The following is a 20,075-nucleotide window of genomic DNA, read 5'->3' as shown; positions in this document are numbered from 1 at the left end:
TTCCTCAGATTTTTCTTATGCTCAATTATAGGGCCATGTAACTCAACTCAGTACTTTATTGTCATTGTTTTGGGAAGATTGGTTTTTTTCCCATCTCTGGAATTTAGATAAACTGTGTTTGTACCTTAAACACAATGTATAAAAAGAACAATGTAAAAAGGGATCTAGCATAAAATTATGACATTAAAACCTATTCAGTATAGAAAATGCCAAATCAAGCATAAGGGGCATACATTTTTCATCATCCATTCACTGTCCTAGTAGTCTAAGGTTAATGTAGTTTCTCACATATACGTTTTGTTTTCTCTTTTGCAGAAGGAGCTGAGTCTTCCCAGAAGAGGAAGTTTGTAAGTAGCACAATTTTGTTTCTTTTTTGTACAGTTTCTAATCTGATTATTCTCTGACTTGTTAGGCTTTCGGTAGCAAATGGAAGATTAATGATAATCAATTGAATTAGGAAAATGAAAAGCTTTTTGTTTATTTATAAATGTCACATATTAATGATTTCAAGATAACTTGGAAGGAATTGTCCAGCGTTTTCTTCCTTATGGGCATTATAAGCCAAAATACGTATTTATTCCTGATAGTATCTTAATTTAAATTAAAAAATTCCATGTAATCAAGCAAAAACATTTGGTCTCCAGATAGTATAAATTGATCTGAATCAGGAATTCATGCTCTTCTATATGACCTGGAAATCTATGATCATTCTTTATACTATGGATTTTATGCAGAGTAGGTAACATTCACATTTTAATTGAAGAAGACTTTGAGTCAGTTAAACTTTCTGCTATTAGATCTAGATCTTACTGAACTGATTCACATAATGCTCTGATATTTAAATAGCAGATTTATGAACCTCGATTTCTTATAATGAGTTTCAAACTTTTATTTGCATAAATCATAGTTGTTTTTTTTATTCATTGTCACTTGCAGAATGAAATTAATTGCCTTTACTGTTACACTAAATTTAGGGTAGTTATATTACCAACTAGTACCATGTAAGGGCTGGTCTAGAAGTAGTCGAATATGATCTCTGATTTAAGTTGAAGAATTTAATGGATAGGGCAGTCTCTTTTTAAAAAATGACTATAATATTTAAGTTTATGCAATCTCAATTTGGAGGATTAGAAACTTGTATGTTGACTGTTGAAAGACAGGAGTGCATTCTATTGACTAAATTTTGGAAAACTTCAGCCTTTGCATCTGGTAACCAAACTTCATCAATCATTAACTTTTCATAACTACCCATTTTGGTTCTTACTTTTTTTTTTTTCTTTTTTTTTTACAAATTTAGGCTGTTGGAAGGACACTGGATTGTTATTCCTAGAAAATGTGCCTAGATAAATTTTCACTAGCCCCTTAGCTTAATATATCTGTGTACTAGAAGTTAATGGTATAATAATTTGTCATATGAATTCCCTTAGAGACAAAAACTTTTCTTCTTCTGCATCTTGATTTGGGCTCTTTTGCCCAGACTTGGAAAAGTACAAACTTCTCGATATTTCTATCATGATGAGAAATAAAACACAAGTAAATAAAAAACAAAAACATTACATTAAATATATTTATAGAAACAAATCTTTTTCCTACTGCTTTTATTTAATATTTAAAGCATCCTAGGTTTGTCTTTTATACTTTATTTGAAAACTTTAGACTTTCAGCCAAATCTTTTTAGCATTTATAATAAATTGTATTTATTTTCTGTTTCTGAGTTAGTATGTTTCCTGTAAATTATTATGAAGGTAATGTTAATTAGCAAATTAGATTCCCCATATCTATTTAAGGGCCATATCTCCTTTTATATTCATGCAAATCTCAATTATGTTAATGTTAACCGATAGCCATGAATTGATGGGGGAAATATATGATAAATAAAATATTTAAATTTCTCCTCTGGGGAGTATGAATCTTTAATGAAAAAAAAAAAAAGAGGTGATGATATAAGTTTGGAGACCATACTTTGAATACTTGGTCAGAGAAAGTTAGAATTACGTTTAAGCCATTTAAAATGCAATGGAACTTGTCAGAGGATATGTACCTTCAGAAAGGCTGTGCTCTTCCGAGAGGCACCTGATTTTGTTATATCTGCCACTTCTGATTTGTATGTTTTAAAGGATAATATTTTTTAAATGTATTTTCATCATTCAGACATGTATGAATTTAGATTAAAAATTTTAGTATTATTTTAAGTAAACTTAAAGATTATTTTTGTGTCTGAAATCATATAAAACATATCTTTATGTTATATATAATGTTAAAGCTTTCACAAATAAGAAAACACAGAAAATAGGCTTTTCTTTTTATTGCTAATTAAAAGTATAAAAAAGCAACTCATATTCTGTTTAGGAAAAAGTAATTTGGATCCCCACTAATTTGTAATTAATGATCATTTTCTCAATAACTAACTTGAGGTCTATGTTGTTTCATATATGTTTTAAAAGATTGCAAAGGCAATCTTTTATTTTTTTTTATGGTGCAAAGGACAACAGAAGAGAGGGAACTGATTTCCAGGCAAGATGTTACTAAATAACCAAGTGACCCCACATCAATTTGCCAGAGGCTTTTCCAGCCTTTACCAACAGCTTCAGAGCTCCAGATCCTATCTCTGTTCTGGCTCCTTGCATGGCTGAATTTTGTATAGTTCTCTTCTTGCTTTCAAAGAAGTATTTAGCCTTTTGCCAAGATGTCTGATCCCAAATCCTTTCAACACTTTTCCTCTGTTTCTCAATGGAACTAAAGTTGTCAGACCCTCTGCTCCCCCTCCTGTCAACTGCCTGTCAAAATATGTATATCCTTTGAATGAATAATAATATAGTTATACGGCAAAATACTATACAGCAGATGGAATGAATGGCCTAGAGTATATGTATCAAGTATAATTATCAAAAATAGAATTCCCAGCAAAGTTAAAAGCATATTTCAAGTACAAGATAGTTTTTACACTCTAAAATTTAAATTTAAAAATATGCAAAGCAAGGTATTATATTGTTACAAAATACAAACATTTATAGTAAAAATATAAGAAACATTCAGGGGAAGCAGTAAAGCTTAGTTACCAGTGGAAGGAATGGAAGAAATGGGATTTCGATGGCTCTCAAGAGAGTTTCCTGTATATCACTAATGTGGTGGTGTGTACATGAGTGTTTACAATGTACCCTCTACATTTTGATATTCTTGAATATTTTATTGAAAATGTTCATTACTTATATGAAGGTAGAATTCAAACTGTTTTAACCGAATGTTTATGGAGACTTAAAAATAACTCGAAGAAAAATTTTACAATAATTGGAATATCTGCTGTGGCAGCTACCTCTTGGTTAATGCCAAAAAATCATAGAGGAAATTGTGATGATGAATTTTGGTACCTTTGAAGTGCTTTATGAAAGACTAACCTGGAGGTGGAGGAAATGAGGCAAACGAGATAACATATATAATGGTACAGTACGACATTGAGCTCCAGAACTAGATTTGTTGTTTTGAACTTTTAGCCTTTTAGAAGAAATGACTCTGGACTCTTGGTCTTCCACAACATAGCGAGCACGGTGAGGCACAGTGTAGATATTTGTAGATCGTTTACAAGTCCGCCTCCTCCTGCTAGACTGTGAGCTTCCCAGCAGAGCGAACCACCTTGTTTTTTTCTTTCTAGTTCCTATTATAGTGTATGCTACCCGAGCACATGAGCTGAACAGCTCACACCATTTTCTTCCTGGTTTAAATTCAGTGTGGAAACCATCGATTCTCTTGATGTTCTTTTGATTTTTCTCATAACGATGAATCTAAACTGTCCATCTTAATGAAAGTTCTGATAGTGTTGCGGGTCTCTTATCTAGTCTAACTCATATTCAGATCTTAGGTCCTGAAATAACATTTCTAAATGGAAAAACTCTCTGGGAGGTGTTTGTTTTTAGGAAGGGAAAGTAGAAAAAGGGGAAAAGCCTAAAGTGTGAGTTAATGATGGTTAGGAGCAAAACCAAGGTGTTCCTGGCAGCTACACTTTATTTATAAAGGACCCCTTTGGGTTTTGTTAATTGCCCAAATAAACAGCTCTCCAGGACAGAGAGAGCTTCTCTTTTCATGAGATTCCCTGGAGAGAGGAGCCGGAAATTGGCTGGGGTCAGCTCCTTTGCCTCCTCCAATCTTGCTTTTTAATGATCTTTCAGACTTCTCCACAGAGAAAAGGAAATCACTGTCCATTCTTAGCAAGTAAATTCTCCTTGCTACTTAAAATGGCCTTTTCTTCTACATCTTTTAATCATGAACACGAGAGAATTGTTTCATGGTGCCATTTAAACTCTCTACAATCACCACTTTATTTTAGTGGAAACAGTCAGTGACTGACACTTGATCAGTTTCTTGACTTTACGTTCTTTGGCCAGACCCAGTTTAAAGGGGTATCCAGCAGCAGAAACCCAAACCAGAAGCAGCAACTCGGGTGTACAGAAGTCCTGGGAAACTGTGTTTCTGCATACTGAGGAATTGCTGGGAGTATTGAAATTACTAAAAGACAGCTTAGGAATCTCTTGGCTTATTTTAATTTCTTGATCTAGTAACAATACTAGTATCTAGTAACTATTTCTCTCTATAGAGTTGTGTTCCTTCTCCATTCAGCCATTCCTTTCATTATTATCCTGAAACTGGTTGGGGTCTAGAAGGACTGGCCATGGGAAAAATAGGGTGGGTGTCTATTGGCATACAAAAGTTTCTGGTCTGCAGGGAAGTTCACCTCCCTATCCACAAAGAAGACAGGCATCTTAAACATACCTGGCACAGTACCAGACATTCCAGTACTAGAAATTTGTTCAGTTGGATCTTAAAGATATTTTCTTTTCAGTGTCTCATTGACATGTACATACCTTGGGACAGGGTGTTGTTGAGCTGCATTTAGCACAGCAGAAGACCATTCATTAAAGGGATGCTTCTGGTGGACGAGTGAGAGACATGGCTACCAGATAGGGCAGCGGTTTGAGAGAACCATTTTGCCACATGTATAAATGAATAAATGTGTGAAATTGTATGAAACTTATTTGTCTTCTTTCTAATTTTATATTTCTTGGGTAGGGGCAGGACAGAGTGTTCAGGTATGTGATGGGGAATGAGAGCAAGCAGAAGAGGGAGAAAATATTGTCAAAGAGTGATTAACACTACAAAGGCAAAGGAACCATATGATTGCTGGAAGGTTCAGGGTCGGGGTGGGCCTGTCAGACTTAGAAGATAGTTTGTCTCACTATATATATATTAAACTGAATATATTGGATTAGGGTATTTCTTAGGTTGGAATTCTTCATTTTAAGACAAGCTAGAAAGTGACCTTCTGTATAATTGAAACGCTTGGGTTGATGTTATTGGCATATATGAGTCTATGTATTTTTTAAAAAGAAGACATTTTGGTCAGTTGTGTTTCAGCCAGAATATGCTACCTTGACAAGCTGTTTAGAAAAGTAGTTTGAATAAAATGAGGTTATTTCTAGAATGAAGGAGAGGGAATCACCTTAGTTTTACAACTGAGTCGAATTAGATTTATGAGATTTTCAGCAAGGTGAAGGCAACATTTTCTAAAAGAAAAGGAAAGAGCTTACGTAATTCAAGCAAAATAAAGGACATGTAAACCATATTTGGATGAGTTTTAGAATAAATTTAGTTTTCTTTATAGTACTTTCTTCCCTCCCATCCCCACAAATATCGAAGCAAGAATTCAAAATGTCTATTGTTGCAGCCAGATGGAAGTCCAGTGTTGTTTCGAATGTTAGAAACCCAGAAACAAAAAAAGAAAAAATTGAGTGTTGCATCTGAATTAGCATTTAAAGTGGCATGTTTATATAAAAAGAGATTGGTGTAATATATCCTGAGAGCAAAGAGGGGATTTCAGACTGTGAAAGAATGTCAATTGCATTTATATATTCATCGAATAGCCAGTTTGGTATTTGGTATATATTCGTAGCACCTCGTATCACGCCTGCCTTCATCTCCCGTGAAGTAAAGTGAGTAGGGGAGGATACCTGGGAGATAGAAACAATGTAGAATTGATCTTACCTTTGATAATTATAGGAAGACCTTAGTTTTGCTCCAGGGGAAGAGGAAGTTAGGTCACCTAGGGAGGTTTATCAAAATACGTGTGCATTTCCAAACACACTTTGGGAGTGCAAATCAGAACCTGTGTGCGTATTCTTTGGGGGCAGAGGCAGCTGGAGGCTTGTGGACAGTTAACCAATTCTCAAGGTAAATCTAAAATGCCACCCACAGTTAAGAACTACTGTTCTTCGGAGAGCTTCAGGTATGTGTAGTGGCAAAGTGGGCTTCTTGATACCCAAATGCATGAGGGGAAGTTCTCTATTTCATATTTGCTAGAATAGCTTTTTATCAAACCTGTATCAAATGGGAATTTGGGGAGAGTTTTTCAGTGAGCAATCCTTTTCAGCTTGTTTAGGGTGGCTCACTGAGGCATGCAGATGCCGGTGCTTTCGCACTAAAGCCACCTTTCTAAGTCTATTACTCAATAGGCATTTCAGAGTATGAATTTAGGACCCACAGTGCCTGGATTTCAATCCCGTCTCTGCCATTTAATCAGCCATGTGACCTTCAGAAAGTTACTTAACCTCTATGTGTCTTAGTTTCTTCATCTTTAAAATGGGAATACTAGTCTCTCCTGGAGGGTTTTGAGGATTAGATTAGTTAATATTTGTGAAGTGTTTATACCAGTGCTTGGCATGCAGTATTATGTAATCATTTTGTTAAATACAGAAAACATATTGCTAATTAAGCCTTCCTCTTTCCCTCAGTCGCTTGTTTTTGTACTGTAGTTAGGGAAAAGACTGCAAGTAGGCTGAGGAAGTGCCCTTAAAGCCAGATCGTAGGATTTTCTGTGGGACTGTTTTACCAATTCTTCTTTCAATGAAGAGGTGTTCAAGAGAGCAGGTAACCCCATAGCCTTGGGTAGATCTTCCACTTGAATCCCATGATGGCCAGTATTAGTAACAAGAGGTTTCTAGGTGTCCTGTAGTGACAGATTCCATACATGCTCTGCTGCTGTATCATCAGGTTGTAAGGGAACTGCCTGTGCTCGTGGGCCCCTCTTCCAGAATAATCCATCACTTTAGACCTGCTCATCTTTCTATCTTTCTTCCCAGCATGGTAGACAGGTCACTTCTTAAAGTTATGTTTTGGGATAGGTATCGACGGAAATGAAGTGGGATATGTGGACCTCCATATGGAAACTTTTAACCATAGGGTTTCAGAGCTGAAAGAAACCTTCACAGAAATCTGATGTTAAATACCTTTGTTTGATGAGTGAGGGACTTGAAGGATTTGAGGTTTGTTTATACTTAGATAGCTCCTTAGCTGTGAACCACGACCAGAATTTAGGATTCCTACCCAGCAAAACTGAAGGAAATACCTTTGAGTTGAAAGAGATAATTGGCAAAGGTATGTTCTACAAACACACGAATTTTAGCATCGACATCCAAATGATGTGACCAAATGAAGGGTAGACTTCAGAGTATGCTTGACTTCACTATGGCTGTCATGATTTCTCTCAACATTTTGGAAAACGTAGCCTGAAACTCTTTACCCTTAAAACTGCAACTGAAGGGAAGACCTCAAGTCACACAGCAACACTAAGTTTGCTCAGACGAATAAAAAGACTAGTGACAACTACACTGGTGGGGTGTGGCCATCTCAGCTGCAGTAACTGGCAGTCCCCAGATGTGTCCATCATCCAACCAGACACGTGAGTGGAGCAGCTGAGTTCTGTATTGTTCTCTTCGCACCATTGTTGTAGTAATGTGGGCCCTCCATGGCTCGCTTCTGTCTTGGTGTTTCTCCTTACACGCTGTCATTTCTTCTGCCATTTTGACTCCTGAGAATTCAGCTTCCTGCTCTTTTACTCTTTGCAGCAGCTGACTGTCAGACCGCAACAGTTGGGGTAAAATTATTTTAGGGTTTCCTCCCCAACTTTTCTGCAATAGAGGCCCCCCTCTCTGAGAATTCCAGTGGGTCATTTCTTTCATCTGAGTCCCATGCACTGTCTTGTTGTATAAAATCACCACTTCTGGGATGAGTTTGAGGGCTGTTCCATCCTTACATGTCGGAACATAAGACGTGCCCGTGGCACATGCCAGTCATTGTACGCTGCTCTTCCCAGTGGCCTCTGGGCTCTGCTTCACTTCATGGTGAAGTTACCCAGGTAGCTTGCGATTAGTACCATAAAGAAGTTCTAGGCAGTTGGTTTTATAGACACAATTGCACCAGAGGAAAGTATGTTATTAAGTATATTCCATGAATTTTATTTGTACGTGGAAATAGGTGACATCGACTTCACATACCATGGAAGAGTACACTTTACTATCTTAAGAATGAAAATTCTCATGATAATAAATTCAAATATCTAAATTACATTGAGGGAAAGTTTTTTAAATGCCTTCATTCTAGAAGTGTAAACTCATCTTTCAGGAAATATTTTCATATTTTATAGATGCTTATATGAAAGTGTTATTACTTTATTAGAAAATATTAATTTAGCATATGCTTGTGCTCTTTATTATGAAGAAAAAATTATTTCTAACTTTTGTTGTGTCATAGAGACCAACAGCATTAACTTTGTGGTGACATTAGCATTGATTGCTGAACTCTGACTAAATCTCGATTTTCCAATGAAGTCTCTTGTTATTCTTGGGGGTGGTATTTACTGTTACTTAGGCAGGTCAGCTTTGAGGCAGAGGTTATCTTTTAAATTTATTTTTCTTTTTTGAAAATTGAGGAGGGCATTTGCTTTGAGGAGTTGACACCATGTGACATCCTCGTGTAGCTGCTCTGGAACAAATGATGTTTACTGCAGGGACAGTGGAGACCTGCTCCCAGGGTAGGGGCAGGACAAAGGGAGGGGGTGTTCTGCTCCTCTTCTCAGCTCCCCTTGGCCTCTCTGCTGAGGCACCGAACAGTGTTTGCTCTGCACGGGGTACATGAGTAAGTTCACCAGGGGTTTTGTATTTTAGTGTATAAAGGATGGTGTTTAGTAGCTTAACAAATCAAGAATCAATTATCTGGGAGAATAAGCAGAAGGTTTTTTATGTCTGGGATAAATTAGTTTAAATGCTAAAACCAGTCCTTGTGGATTAAAGAAGCACTTGGAAGCAATGGCGTGTATTTTAAAAATGCACTTGACATTATATATAGAAATCAGTATACTGGTTTCATGTGTTAGGAGAATAGTGGTGGCTTTTTAGGTGGGATTCCAAGGTATTACCAATTTGTATGTAAATGTACTTGATTCTTATAGAATCACAGGGAAAATAATGTCATCAAACATCTGGTTAAAAGCCTGTTACTTAATTATTATCTTTGAAAATTCAGGCTACTTAGCTCTGTTCTATTTTTTTTTTTTTTCTGAAATATGTTGATCAGACACAGTAGGGATGTTAATGGTAGTGATTGTCTTGGGAGACACATAAAAGGAGAATTAAAGCAAACATAGTTCAAATTGGTACTTGTTGAGGCTCTATCTAGTCTCTCCCTACTCTACATGTACCTTTTATCTACCATGTAGCATCCTAGGCTGTATTATGTTAGGTACCCAGGAATTGTGAATTCTATTTGTGTTAACCCACAGCATATCCTAAGACAAGAAAGTAAAATGACAACCTAAAACAGCTTCCTCTCAGGAAATCCCATGTAGCATGAACCAGTTTCAGTGGTCCTAGAAGCAGCATATAACCCTACATGATCTAGTAGTTAATGTTTTGCCCAACAACTAACATTAATGCTTCCCCCCACCATTTTTTTTAAACAGCCTTATTGAAGCACAATTGGTGTGTAAGAAACTACACTTAAAGTACAGAATTTCATAAATTTTGACATATGTATATACCTGTGAAACAACTGCCACAACCAAGATAATGAAATATCTATTTCTCCAGAAGTTTCTTTGTGCCAATTTATCATCACTTCTTTAGCTTCCATATGCTCAATCAGGCAATTACTAATATTTTCCATACCTAAAGGTTAATTTACATTTTCTTAAATTTTAAATAAATGAAATGATACTGTTTATACCGTTCTCTTTGTTTTTTTTTCACTAAGCATATTTATTTTGAGATTAACCTATGTTAATGTTTTGTTACTCTTATTGCTAAGTAATATCTTGTTGAATGGATACACCTGAGTTTGATTATCCATTCACTTGTTGATGGATATTTGTGTCTCTTATAGATTTTGGTTATTATAAATAAAGCTGCTATATATCATTGGTAAATTTCCTCCCAGCTTGTGGCTTGTGTTTTTAGTCTCTTTATAGCATCTATTCAAGAGCAGAAGTTTTAAATTTTGATGAAGTCTAATTTATTGTTTATGTTTTTTTTTTTTTTTTTGCCTGAGAAGGTTTATAGTTTTTGAATGTACATTTAGATCTATGATCCATTTTGAATTAATTTTTTATATGGGGTAAAGTACATGTTCAAAGTTCACGTTGTTGCGTATAAGTATCTGCTTGTTCCAGCACCATCTGTTGGACAGACTAGCCTTTTTCCACGGAATTGTTTTGTACCTTTGCCAAAAATCAGTTGTCCATATATATGTGTGTCTATTTACAGACTCCTATTCCATTTCATTGACCTATTTGCCTGTCTTTATATCAATACCACACTGTTTTAATTATTATTGTAGCTTTATAATAAGTTTAAATAACAGTCCTTTGTTCATTTATTTCAAAATTGTCCTGGATTCTTTAATTTTAGAATCAGTTTGCCAGTTTCTACAAAAAAAGTCCGTTGAGATTTTTATTGGAATTTCATTAAACCTATAGGTCAATTTGAAAAGCTATAAAGAGTTTTCCAGAGGTATAATAAAACACTAGTCTTAGTGACAGATAAGTGACTATGATGTGTGAGCTAATGCAATGTGGACAGGCCAGGATGGAATTATCCCCCAACATATGCTTTTGGAGGAGATGGATGGCCCAGCTGGAGGAGACTGAGTTGAGAAGTGAGGGACATAAATGAGGAAATAATTTGTCAGAAAAATCTCCTAGAGAATCCCAAGAGAAATGCTTCGGTGTTTGATTCTGGGAGCAGCTCAGGTAACGATTTCAAGCTGAAGTCATAGGGAATTAGCTACATTTACTCTGGAAAGAAGAACTGAAATGGAAAGTTCAGGCTCCATGTATTTGGGAAGTAGAGGAGGAAGAGCATGACCAGACAGTCTTCAGGTCTAGAACCTCATGTTCATGTCTAGAAGAGGGAAGGACCACAGGCCTGGAAAGGTTATGATGCAGGGAACAGTCAGGGAGGATTGACATCATCCTTTAATGATGGACAATGGAGGTCAGTTGTACTTTTGAACCCATTATTGGTCTAGAGCAGTGATTTTCAACCAGAGTTGGTTTTGTCCCATAAAGAGACAATTGACAATATCTAGAGACATTGTCAACTGTCACAACTACTGGGGAGTAGGGTTTCTCCTACCATCTAGAAGGCAGAGGCCAGGGATGCTACTAAATATCATAAAATGTGCAGGAAAACATCCTCCAACTCCACAACAAAGACTTATCTACCCAAAATGTCAATAGTGCCAAAGTTGGGGAAACTTGGTCTAGAGAGGGAGGACCAGGAAAGACCAGGCTCCGACACCTCATGTCTGTATTGTCTTGAGGAGAAAATCTCTCTTGTGTGGTGACTATAAAAGTTATTATTTCTGCAGGAATTAGTCTGTGGAAATCTTCTTTGGGCATGTTTCCAGTAGATGTTTAAAAACAGTATCAAATAAAACTAGTTTAACAGAAGCATGCTTTGACTACAAATAAAGAAATGTTGACCATTGAGTTAACTCACTTAAGAAACAAACATTTGTTTAGACAGGGCGTTAGCCGTAGATAAGTTTATTAATTAAAATACTTTTGACTGCAAGTATAGAAAGCTTAACTCATAGTGCCTAAAAAAATAAAGGAAATTTATCTACTCATGTAACCAAAAAGTTCAGGCTTTTTGCAGGGGTTGATCTAGAGTTTCAGTAGTGACAAAAGGACCCCGTTTCTCCTTTATCCCACTGTAGATTTTCTTCCTAGTTCATAGATGGCTGCCAGCAGTTTTCAAGATTACTTTTGTCATGTTCATCCTCATGAGAAAAGGATTTTTCCCCCTTGCCTTTATGGATTTCTCTTTGATTGTGCCATCCTAAATTATGTGTCCACCCTTAAATATGGCAGTATTTATAACATTACTCTCATTAGCTTAGATCAGTACTGTCCAGTGTGGTAGCCACTAGCCACATGTAGTTACTGAGCTCTTGAAATGTAGCTAGGCCAAATTGAGATGTGAAAAAGAGAATTTGAAGTATTTAATAATTTTTATATTAATTACATGTCAAAATGATAATAGGTTAGAATACAAATACATTATTAACATTACTTTCACCCATTAAAAAATTTATGTGACTACTAGAAAATTTGAAATTATGTAAGTGGTTTCAAATTGTAGTTCTGGTGGATAGAACTGGCTTAGACCATTCGGGAATCCCTGGGAATGGGGTGGAGTTATTACCACCCAAACCACATGGCTGATACATATATAGGAAAGAGATGGAATGGATACTGGGAAAGTAATAAAAAATGAACCATATATGACTGACATAAGCAGAGAAGGGAATATTTGTTTATTTACTACTATTTTACTGAGGATGAATATCTGGAAATACTACAACTCTACTACTCATAATAAAGTCTAATAAGTTTTTCTTAAATATATTCTTTAAAATTATAAAATTAGTATGGTGCCCATAGTAAATAGTGAAATGGCACAAAGATATACCAAGGGCAACTCAATAATCCCCTCCTCCTTCAATCCCTGTCTCCACTCAAAACCCTAGGTGGTCATCATTAGTCTGGTCTGCATTCTTCCATGCCTTACTTCGTGTGCATGCAAGTGCATTCACATTGTTTTCTTGCATTTGTTGTTGCTGTCGTAAGAATGAGATTGTAGCACTCAGTCTTGAATTTGATTTTCTCACCATGTCAATCTTCCAAATTACTATTTACAGATTTAGCCCATTCTTTTTAAATCATTATATAGTATTCTATATTATAGATATATCACATTTCATTTAGTCATTTCCCCATCGATGGACATTCATGTTATTTCAAGTCCCCTCTCTTCCTCTGTTCCTCAACAGGCAATGCTGCAATAAATCTTTTTGTACCTATATCCTTATGTACTGGTCCTTTTTTTTTTTTTTTTCCTATAGGATAGATTCCCAGAAGTGGAATTGCTTGGTCAAACGGTATGTGTATTTTTAATTTTAATAGATACTGCCAGATTATTTTCCCCAAAGGAATAGCAAATTGCACATAAAAGTACCCATTTACTGCATTGTCACCAGCACTGGATGCTACCCATCCTTTTAGTTCTTGCCACTCTTATTATCTTTGATCGTTACCGTTCTTCACTGCCACTGATGTTAAATATTTTTCTGTATGTTTATTGTCCATTTGAAATTCTCTTTTCTCCATTTTATATTCATTTCCACTGCCCATTTTCTATTTTGTAATGTTTTTGTTTCACAGTTTTTGGGGACTTACTGTGTTTTAGAAATGTTATTCCTTTGTTGTATGTGTGCGAATATATCTTTACAGTTTTTGTCTCTGTGTATGATATCTTTTGCCAAATGAAGATTGTTAATTATTATTTAATTGAATATGTTTGTCTTTATTGCTTCTTAGTTACCTGTTTTGCTCAGGGTGATATCGTCATCTCAAGGTCATACAAATATTCTCCTAAATTTTCTTCCCAGTTATTTTAGACATTAAATTTTACTCCAGTTTTAAATTTTTTACATGGTGTGAGATAGGAGTCTTTCTTTTTTCCCTCTTGGTTGAATATCCAGTTACTTAAGTCCTAGTCATAACAAGAAATTTTATTTTTCATGGGACTGAAATGTGACCCTTGCTATACATAAAGATTCCATATGTATTTGGATCATTTCTGGACTCTATTCTGATCCCTATATATCTCTTTCTGTGCCAACACCATTATTTTTTTGAATGCAGTGGCTTTCTAGTGGCTTTCATTCTCTTCATGGTTGTTTTTAGCCATTTATTTTTTTCATATTTTCCTGGCTAAATTAAATTAAAAAAATTAAAATTTGGTCATTTTTTCTTAAATGTTTGGAATATAAAAGGTAATATAACAATAAATATGATAGCTAGAACCAAAATTAGTATTTTTTAGTTTGAAGAATCTTAAAGACAATTCTTAATTTTAAATTCATGTTAATGTGGTAGTAATTTATTTGGATTCACTGACATTTTTAATTGCTTTTTGGAAACTTTCCTTGCTATAATATTAAACTAATAAATACCTTTGTGTTTTCTAAAGACATTTGAAATATTGGAGCCAAAGAATAAAACTGCCTGCAATTAAAAATGATAGTAATATTGTCTTACGAATGAACACATGTACAAATACATATGTCTGTATTTTGCTTATGGAAGCAGAGGGATAGCCCCATGGAGGTTCTACTCATGTTTACTTGGTTGTAGGATAAAAAAAAGAAACATTAGTTTGTTCTTTAGCCAAAAATAAAATGATGAAATAAAGTATTATGATTATTATAGAATGATATAATTGGAAAAACTATAACCATGTTTTAAAAAATGAGATACCTCGTACTTTCAATGGCATTAGAATTCAAATAAATGGATTTGTATGGCAAATTTTTGCATGTATATAAATATTAAAGATGGCAATTTAGAAAAGAGGGGGACATTAATTGAAATTATTCACATTAAGACCAAAGAAGGACTTAGTAAATTTAGAGCTAAATTTAAACCTTCTACAAGAACATATAATCTTTAATAAATTGAAATCAAATATAATTTTTCTGCTCTATTCTAAAGAAGGCAATAAACAGTTACCATTTGACTTCCATTCCATAGTTATATGAAACCATCTAATAGGCATTTGCTGTACCCCAATTTTGGTCTCTAATATAACTTTCCACCAAAGAGTGGAAAGGCTCTTTTTGGAACATAACTGGATGCCATGATTGGGATAAGGAAAATTTTGTTGGTTCGGAACAGTTTTTTGTTTTTTGTTTTTACCAAAGAGCAAGTATGCTTTCAATAGTGTGTGGAGGTTGAGCTATAAAGCACAGATGAACCAAACTGAAGGCACTTCTGCTGGCCATTACTGGAAATTCAAGTGACAGAGGAAATGGTAATAATAAGCCATTGAACAGGCTGATCCTACCAAAAACTGAGTCAATCATGTTATATTAAGATGATAAACGACATAAACCACACTAAGTAAAGAGCATATCATGGTGCCAATGTTTCCAGAAAAGCTGTATTTTGATCAGCTCAAATTGTGTTTCCTGCATTCAAGTTTTAATCATCGTCGAAACTGACAGAGTTGATAAATACAAAAAGGTATAATTACAATGTATTTTAAGTATAATTATGCATGTGTATAAATTCTGCATTGTTAATCTTAAAGTAAAATTGTTTTTAAATATATACAGGCTATTGCAGGGACTTAAAATCACAGTAAAAACTAATAAATAAGAGTATAATGAGATTAATAATTAAAGAATGTTTCCTTTATGGTATTGTCACATATTTAAGTCTTTAATTTGCTACAGGGCAGCCCAATCATAAACACTCTGGAAGAATACAATTGTTTAAACTTTTGTAAACAAACAAACAACCATTTGTGACTAGGGTTTGGAGTGACTATAGGAGTCCACAAGCAATAAACAGAGTTCTTTTATTTCTGAAGCCATAAAAAGTCTAGTTGCTGCAGTGCACCAGCATATTCAAAAAGTCACTATAATTAGAGGACTTGAAGTGATAAACTGGGAAGATAGAAGCTTTAGAATAATTAAAATAATGTTTATAGGACCATTCGAGGAATGAGGAGGGATATGCCCCAAAATAGCAACATTGGGTAAATATAATCCTGTGTTGATTTGAATGAATCAACTTCTGGTATATTGAGCCCATCGACTTTACATGGGCAAATGCTGATATTACTCTGCTGACCAAAATACAATGATATACCTCCAAAAACATTTCTGGTATTATGTAGCTTAAGGCCAGAGATATCTTTCCTGGACCTAATGAGATAAGATAAACTGGAATCCACCTTAATTTGTAGATATTCTTAATCTACATCAAACTACAATAAAACAACCTTGTATAGTTTTGTACTTTTAAAGGATGAAAACAAAAATCTTACAACTAAAAATTAAAACTGAATCAAGGTAAATGTTCTGTACACATTTTAGCCTTGTAAATACCTACAAATGGCCACAGTAGAATGTAACATCACTTAACTCTGTCCTAATTTAATACTATCCTGTTGTTCTTGTTACCCTGTTAAATATTACCTTTGTGTGTTTGACACTATCTTAAAATTGTCTCATAATAAAATCTCAGCAATTTCCTTTATTTTGCCCTAATCCACCAGTAGAATATGTCAGCCTCTTACACACAGAGGGTAGAAAAAAATATTGAGACACGAGGTCCAATGCAAGCAAGAGACTTCCAAATTGCTTCACTTTTAAACAGGCCTGTAGGTGGTAGAGTGTACTATCACCAGAGAAGACATCGTTCCTTAGGAGTAAGGACCCACTCTGTCCCTGGGCTCACCAGAGACATTATAAATCAGCTGTAATTGTGACCCAAGTACTTGGTTATTCTGCTGTTAGGTCTTCTGGCCATTAAGAAATGTGTTGAGACGACTTCATTTATTTGGATGAAGGCACAGGGTCAGCAATCAATGACCTTTATTCTCTATGCCTTAAAGAAGAATGGCTGCCTCTTTTGGCAAATCTATTGTGAGCTAGGGCTATGTACCGCCAGCTGCATTTAACTTCCAGGTTAAGCTATGTTCAAAGATGACTTTAAATATTACACCTTAGATTTGATCCCTTGTTATTAATCCCCACAATATTTTGTACATTTAAATATGTGAATGTCAGTCTCCTTGAGTTTTCTATTTTCATTTCTGCTGATATTCAAATGAATGAACTATTTGCAAAAAAATTTTTTTAATACATTGGTCCCTTTTCCTAGCATTGGATTTGTTAAGGGCCAGGTTACTCTTTCTTAGAAAGGGATAGGGCTATTGAAATGTGTTGAATAGAAACTTCAAAAGTGGACTTGTCAAAGCGACAGAAAGTAAAGATATTTTAAATATAATTGTAGTTGTATTCAGTAGTGAAAAAAAGTCAAAGCATTTCCCTTTAATGCCATCCTGAGGTGTGGAACATTTTGTAAGATTGAGTAGAATATTTCCAGGAAGGAGGGCGCCTCAGCATTCTCCAATTCAGGATAGCATATCTCCCCCAACCTCCAATTTATCTTACCAGGTCTCTGCCAGATCTGTTAAGGCCCCTTCATTTTCATCTTCTTAGACACCCAGCCATGGAGCATAAGATCACATTTGTAGGGACACTGTGACTGAACAAATATTTTCTTTTACATGGTGCTTTCAGAAGAATTCTTTTATCTCCTAGATGGCTAAGCTCCTTGGATGTCTGAACAATGATGAATCTGAGCGAGCTATTTCTACACCAGAACCCTGGGAGCTTAACAGGCTTTGAAGCGAATTGTTCCTTATTGCAAGGGCACAAAAAAGTAGGGTTTTTCATAGTTCTTGCATTGATGTGTACAAAGCCATATGGCTTTGAAAAATGAGCCCCAAAGCAGTATAACTGATTAAAAGAAAGACCAGGTAGCTGTAGGTTTTCTTACTCAATGTGAGCCTGGCAGAAAGAATTATTCTCTTGAGGTACATTAATATTGGGGAATCTCACTCTCCTGTCTAGCAGTTAGCCAGTGACAATTGAGATAGGTGTTGGCAGCAGGAACCTTTAAAATGAAGGCTGAAAAAAACATCTCTAGCCAACCATTGCAAGGACTGCCTTGAAAAGAAATGAAGCTGGCCAGTAAGTGAGGTGTTTTGAGGGTTGTAGGTACTTCCTGAGGTCGTGCCTCACACATTTCAAGTTATCTTCTTGTTCTTGGTCCAAGATCTGTGTCCCTCTGAAGCCCCAAAGTTTCCATTGCCTTGCACCTTAGGGGCAGCTCTCATCCCTATTCTCTACAGTGTAAGTGACTATACGGAGGAGGCCAGAGAGCTTGGTTTTTTTTGTGTTGCTCATATAGAAGTCTCTCTGCTCATGTTTGTAACCCTGAGTACTGACCTTAACCTAAGAACGCAGTCCTATATTTCAAGTTGTTTGAGGGTGAGGAGCGGGGAGACTGATGAAACTTGGCCTTGTAGGTAGAGGGATTCAGAGATGTAACAAATTGTTATCTGGCTTCATAACCTACCATCCAATTATTGGGAAATGGGGTTTGGAGCACAAAGAAGAAAAAGCTCATCTTACAATGAGCTTTACAAACCTGTCATAAAAGAAGTAGCCGGCCCTGGGTTCAGTTATTTTTGCATCATCAGGAAGCACTCAAATTCTGCAATGTATACTGTGTGATAGAGGTTTAAAAACCAGATCATCTCGCTATTCCATTTTCTCTCTGTTGCCATCTCCTCTCAGTCTCTTGAGATTTGGTGCTGCTTTGCCATCAGAGTACCAGTGGCAGAGGACCAGGGGCCTGTGTTCCCTTAAAATAGCTAATTTCAGGAGAGTTTGTATATTTTGACCTCTCTGAACTTCTATGGTTCCTTTCAAAGAGGGAAGTAATTCAAACTTGGAGGCATTTCCAAGAATAAGAATTGTTTTTTGGAAAATAAACTGATATATGGATAGCTATTATCATGGTCTTTTTTTTTTTTTCACTAATGTAGAATTTATAGTATCTGAATAAATTAGGACTAACTGATCTTTCTAAAAAATAATTTAAGTAATACTTATATTAATCACACAGGTGACCATTGTAGAAGAACTAGAAAACACAGTCAGGAAAAAAAATGCATTGAAAATTACCCCATATTTTATAGTTTAAAGAAAAGATAGTTTAAAAAGCAGAGAATTTTGAATTTCACTTGTGTCTTTTGACACATTAAATAATTTTTCCTTCAGGTGTTTTCAGCATTACAGTCTCTTATATTTAAGAAATGGGGTAGCATTTTGTTTTACCATGGAAATTATTAGGTCATAAAGCATTAATCATTGTTTCCTGGCGATTTCCATTGTAGAAATATACAGAAGTATAACAAATGAAAGTTTTCATCCATATTCTTGTCTCACAAGCATTTTATTATGTTTCTTTTCAAGCTATTTTCTAAATCCTTTTTACCTGATAAATGGCTCTTGGTGTGCGTTTTCTTTCCAGCTGGGAAATACTTTGTGGAGCTGACCAGTCATATAGGAGCTGAGCGCCCTACTGGCCCACAAAATTTGCTGTATCTTCAAACAGAAACAGGCAGGAGAGAGAAGTACTGGACTGTTTCTAATGATCGTGTATAGTTGTTTAGGGTACTGAGGCATTTCCTTACTTTTGGTAATTCATTTCATAAAATTCCAAGTGTAACATTTTTTTCTGCAGCTGTTGGTGATATTTGTTTAGGTTCAGAGAAGCTTGTACTTTTTATGTGCAGGAATCACTCTGAACAATACATTTTAATAGGCTGCAGTAGTCAACAAAGAGATGCTATGTTCATTTAGGAACTAGAACAGATTTTCTTTGTTTTTCTTTAACACTTGGGACTTTATAAGATTCCCCCAGAAACCAGCACGCAGCCATTCTTCGCCAAGTCGTGATTTGCAGAGTGATTTATTGATCATGGAGGGTTTCCCAGAATGCCTCAGGAAATGTCATTAGTGTAACTTTGTGCATGCTGTCTTGCCAGAATGTAGGATCCCTAGGGTCAGGGGGTTTTGTTCCCTGCTGTACCCTCCATGCCTAAAACCGTGCCTGGCATGTCACAGTTGTTACATAAATATTTGTAGACTAATGTTTTAAGTTTTAAAATCACACATCTTCCTTACTGCTTAACATTTTCATGGACTAACCCATTAGTTGATTGAGCAATCATTGACTTCCTACATTAAGTTGTCCAAATTTTTCATAAGAACTTGCTACACTCCAAATATGATGATAGATGTTGGGTCTTCCACTTAATATATTT

General features: G+C 35.5%; 1 protein-coding gene across 10 annotated transcripts in view; it reads left to right on the top strand.

Annotated features, from left to right (window-relative positions):
• MAST4 (microtubule associated serine/threonine kinase family member 4) overlaps positions 1-20,075 on the top strand; it is a 509,369-nt gene that overhangs the window by 263,866 nt on the left and 225,428 nt on the right. For 7 of the 10 annotated variants that reach the window (XM_016158121.2, XM_016158119.2, XM_016158118.2 and 4 more), the window contains 2 exons: positions 316-347; positions 13,228-13,263. In XM_016158121.2, the coding sequence (XP_016013607.2) occupies positions 316-347; positions 13,228-13,263 (68 nt within the window). The remainder of the gene's footprint in view (positions 1-315; positions 348-13,227; positions 13,264-20,075) is intronic. The other 3 variants (XM_016158120.2, XM_016158123.2, XM_016158122.2) reach the window with 1 other exon arrangement.

This window comes from Rousettus aegyptiacus, unplaced genomic scaffold, assembly GCF_014176215.1.
Source record: "Rousettus aegyptiacus isolate mRouAeg1 unplaced genomic scaffold, mRouAeg1.p scaffold_m13_p_8, whole genome shotgun sequence".
Classification (NCBI taxonomy): Eukaryota; Metazoa; Chordata; class Mammalia; order Chiroptera; family Pteropodidae; genus Rousettus; species Rousettus aegyptiacus.
This window is presented reverse-complemented; position numbering and strand designations above follow the sequence as displayed.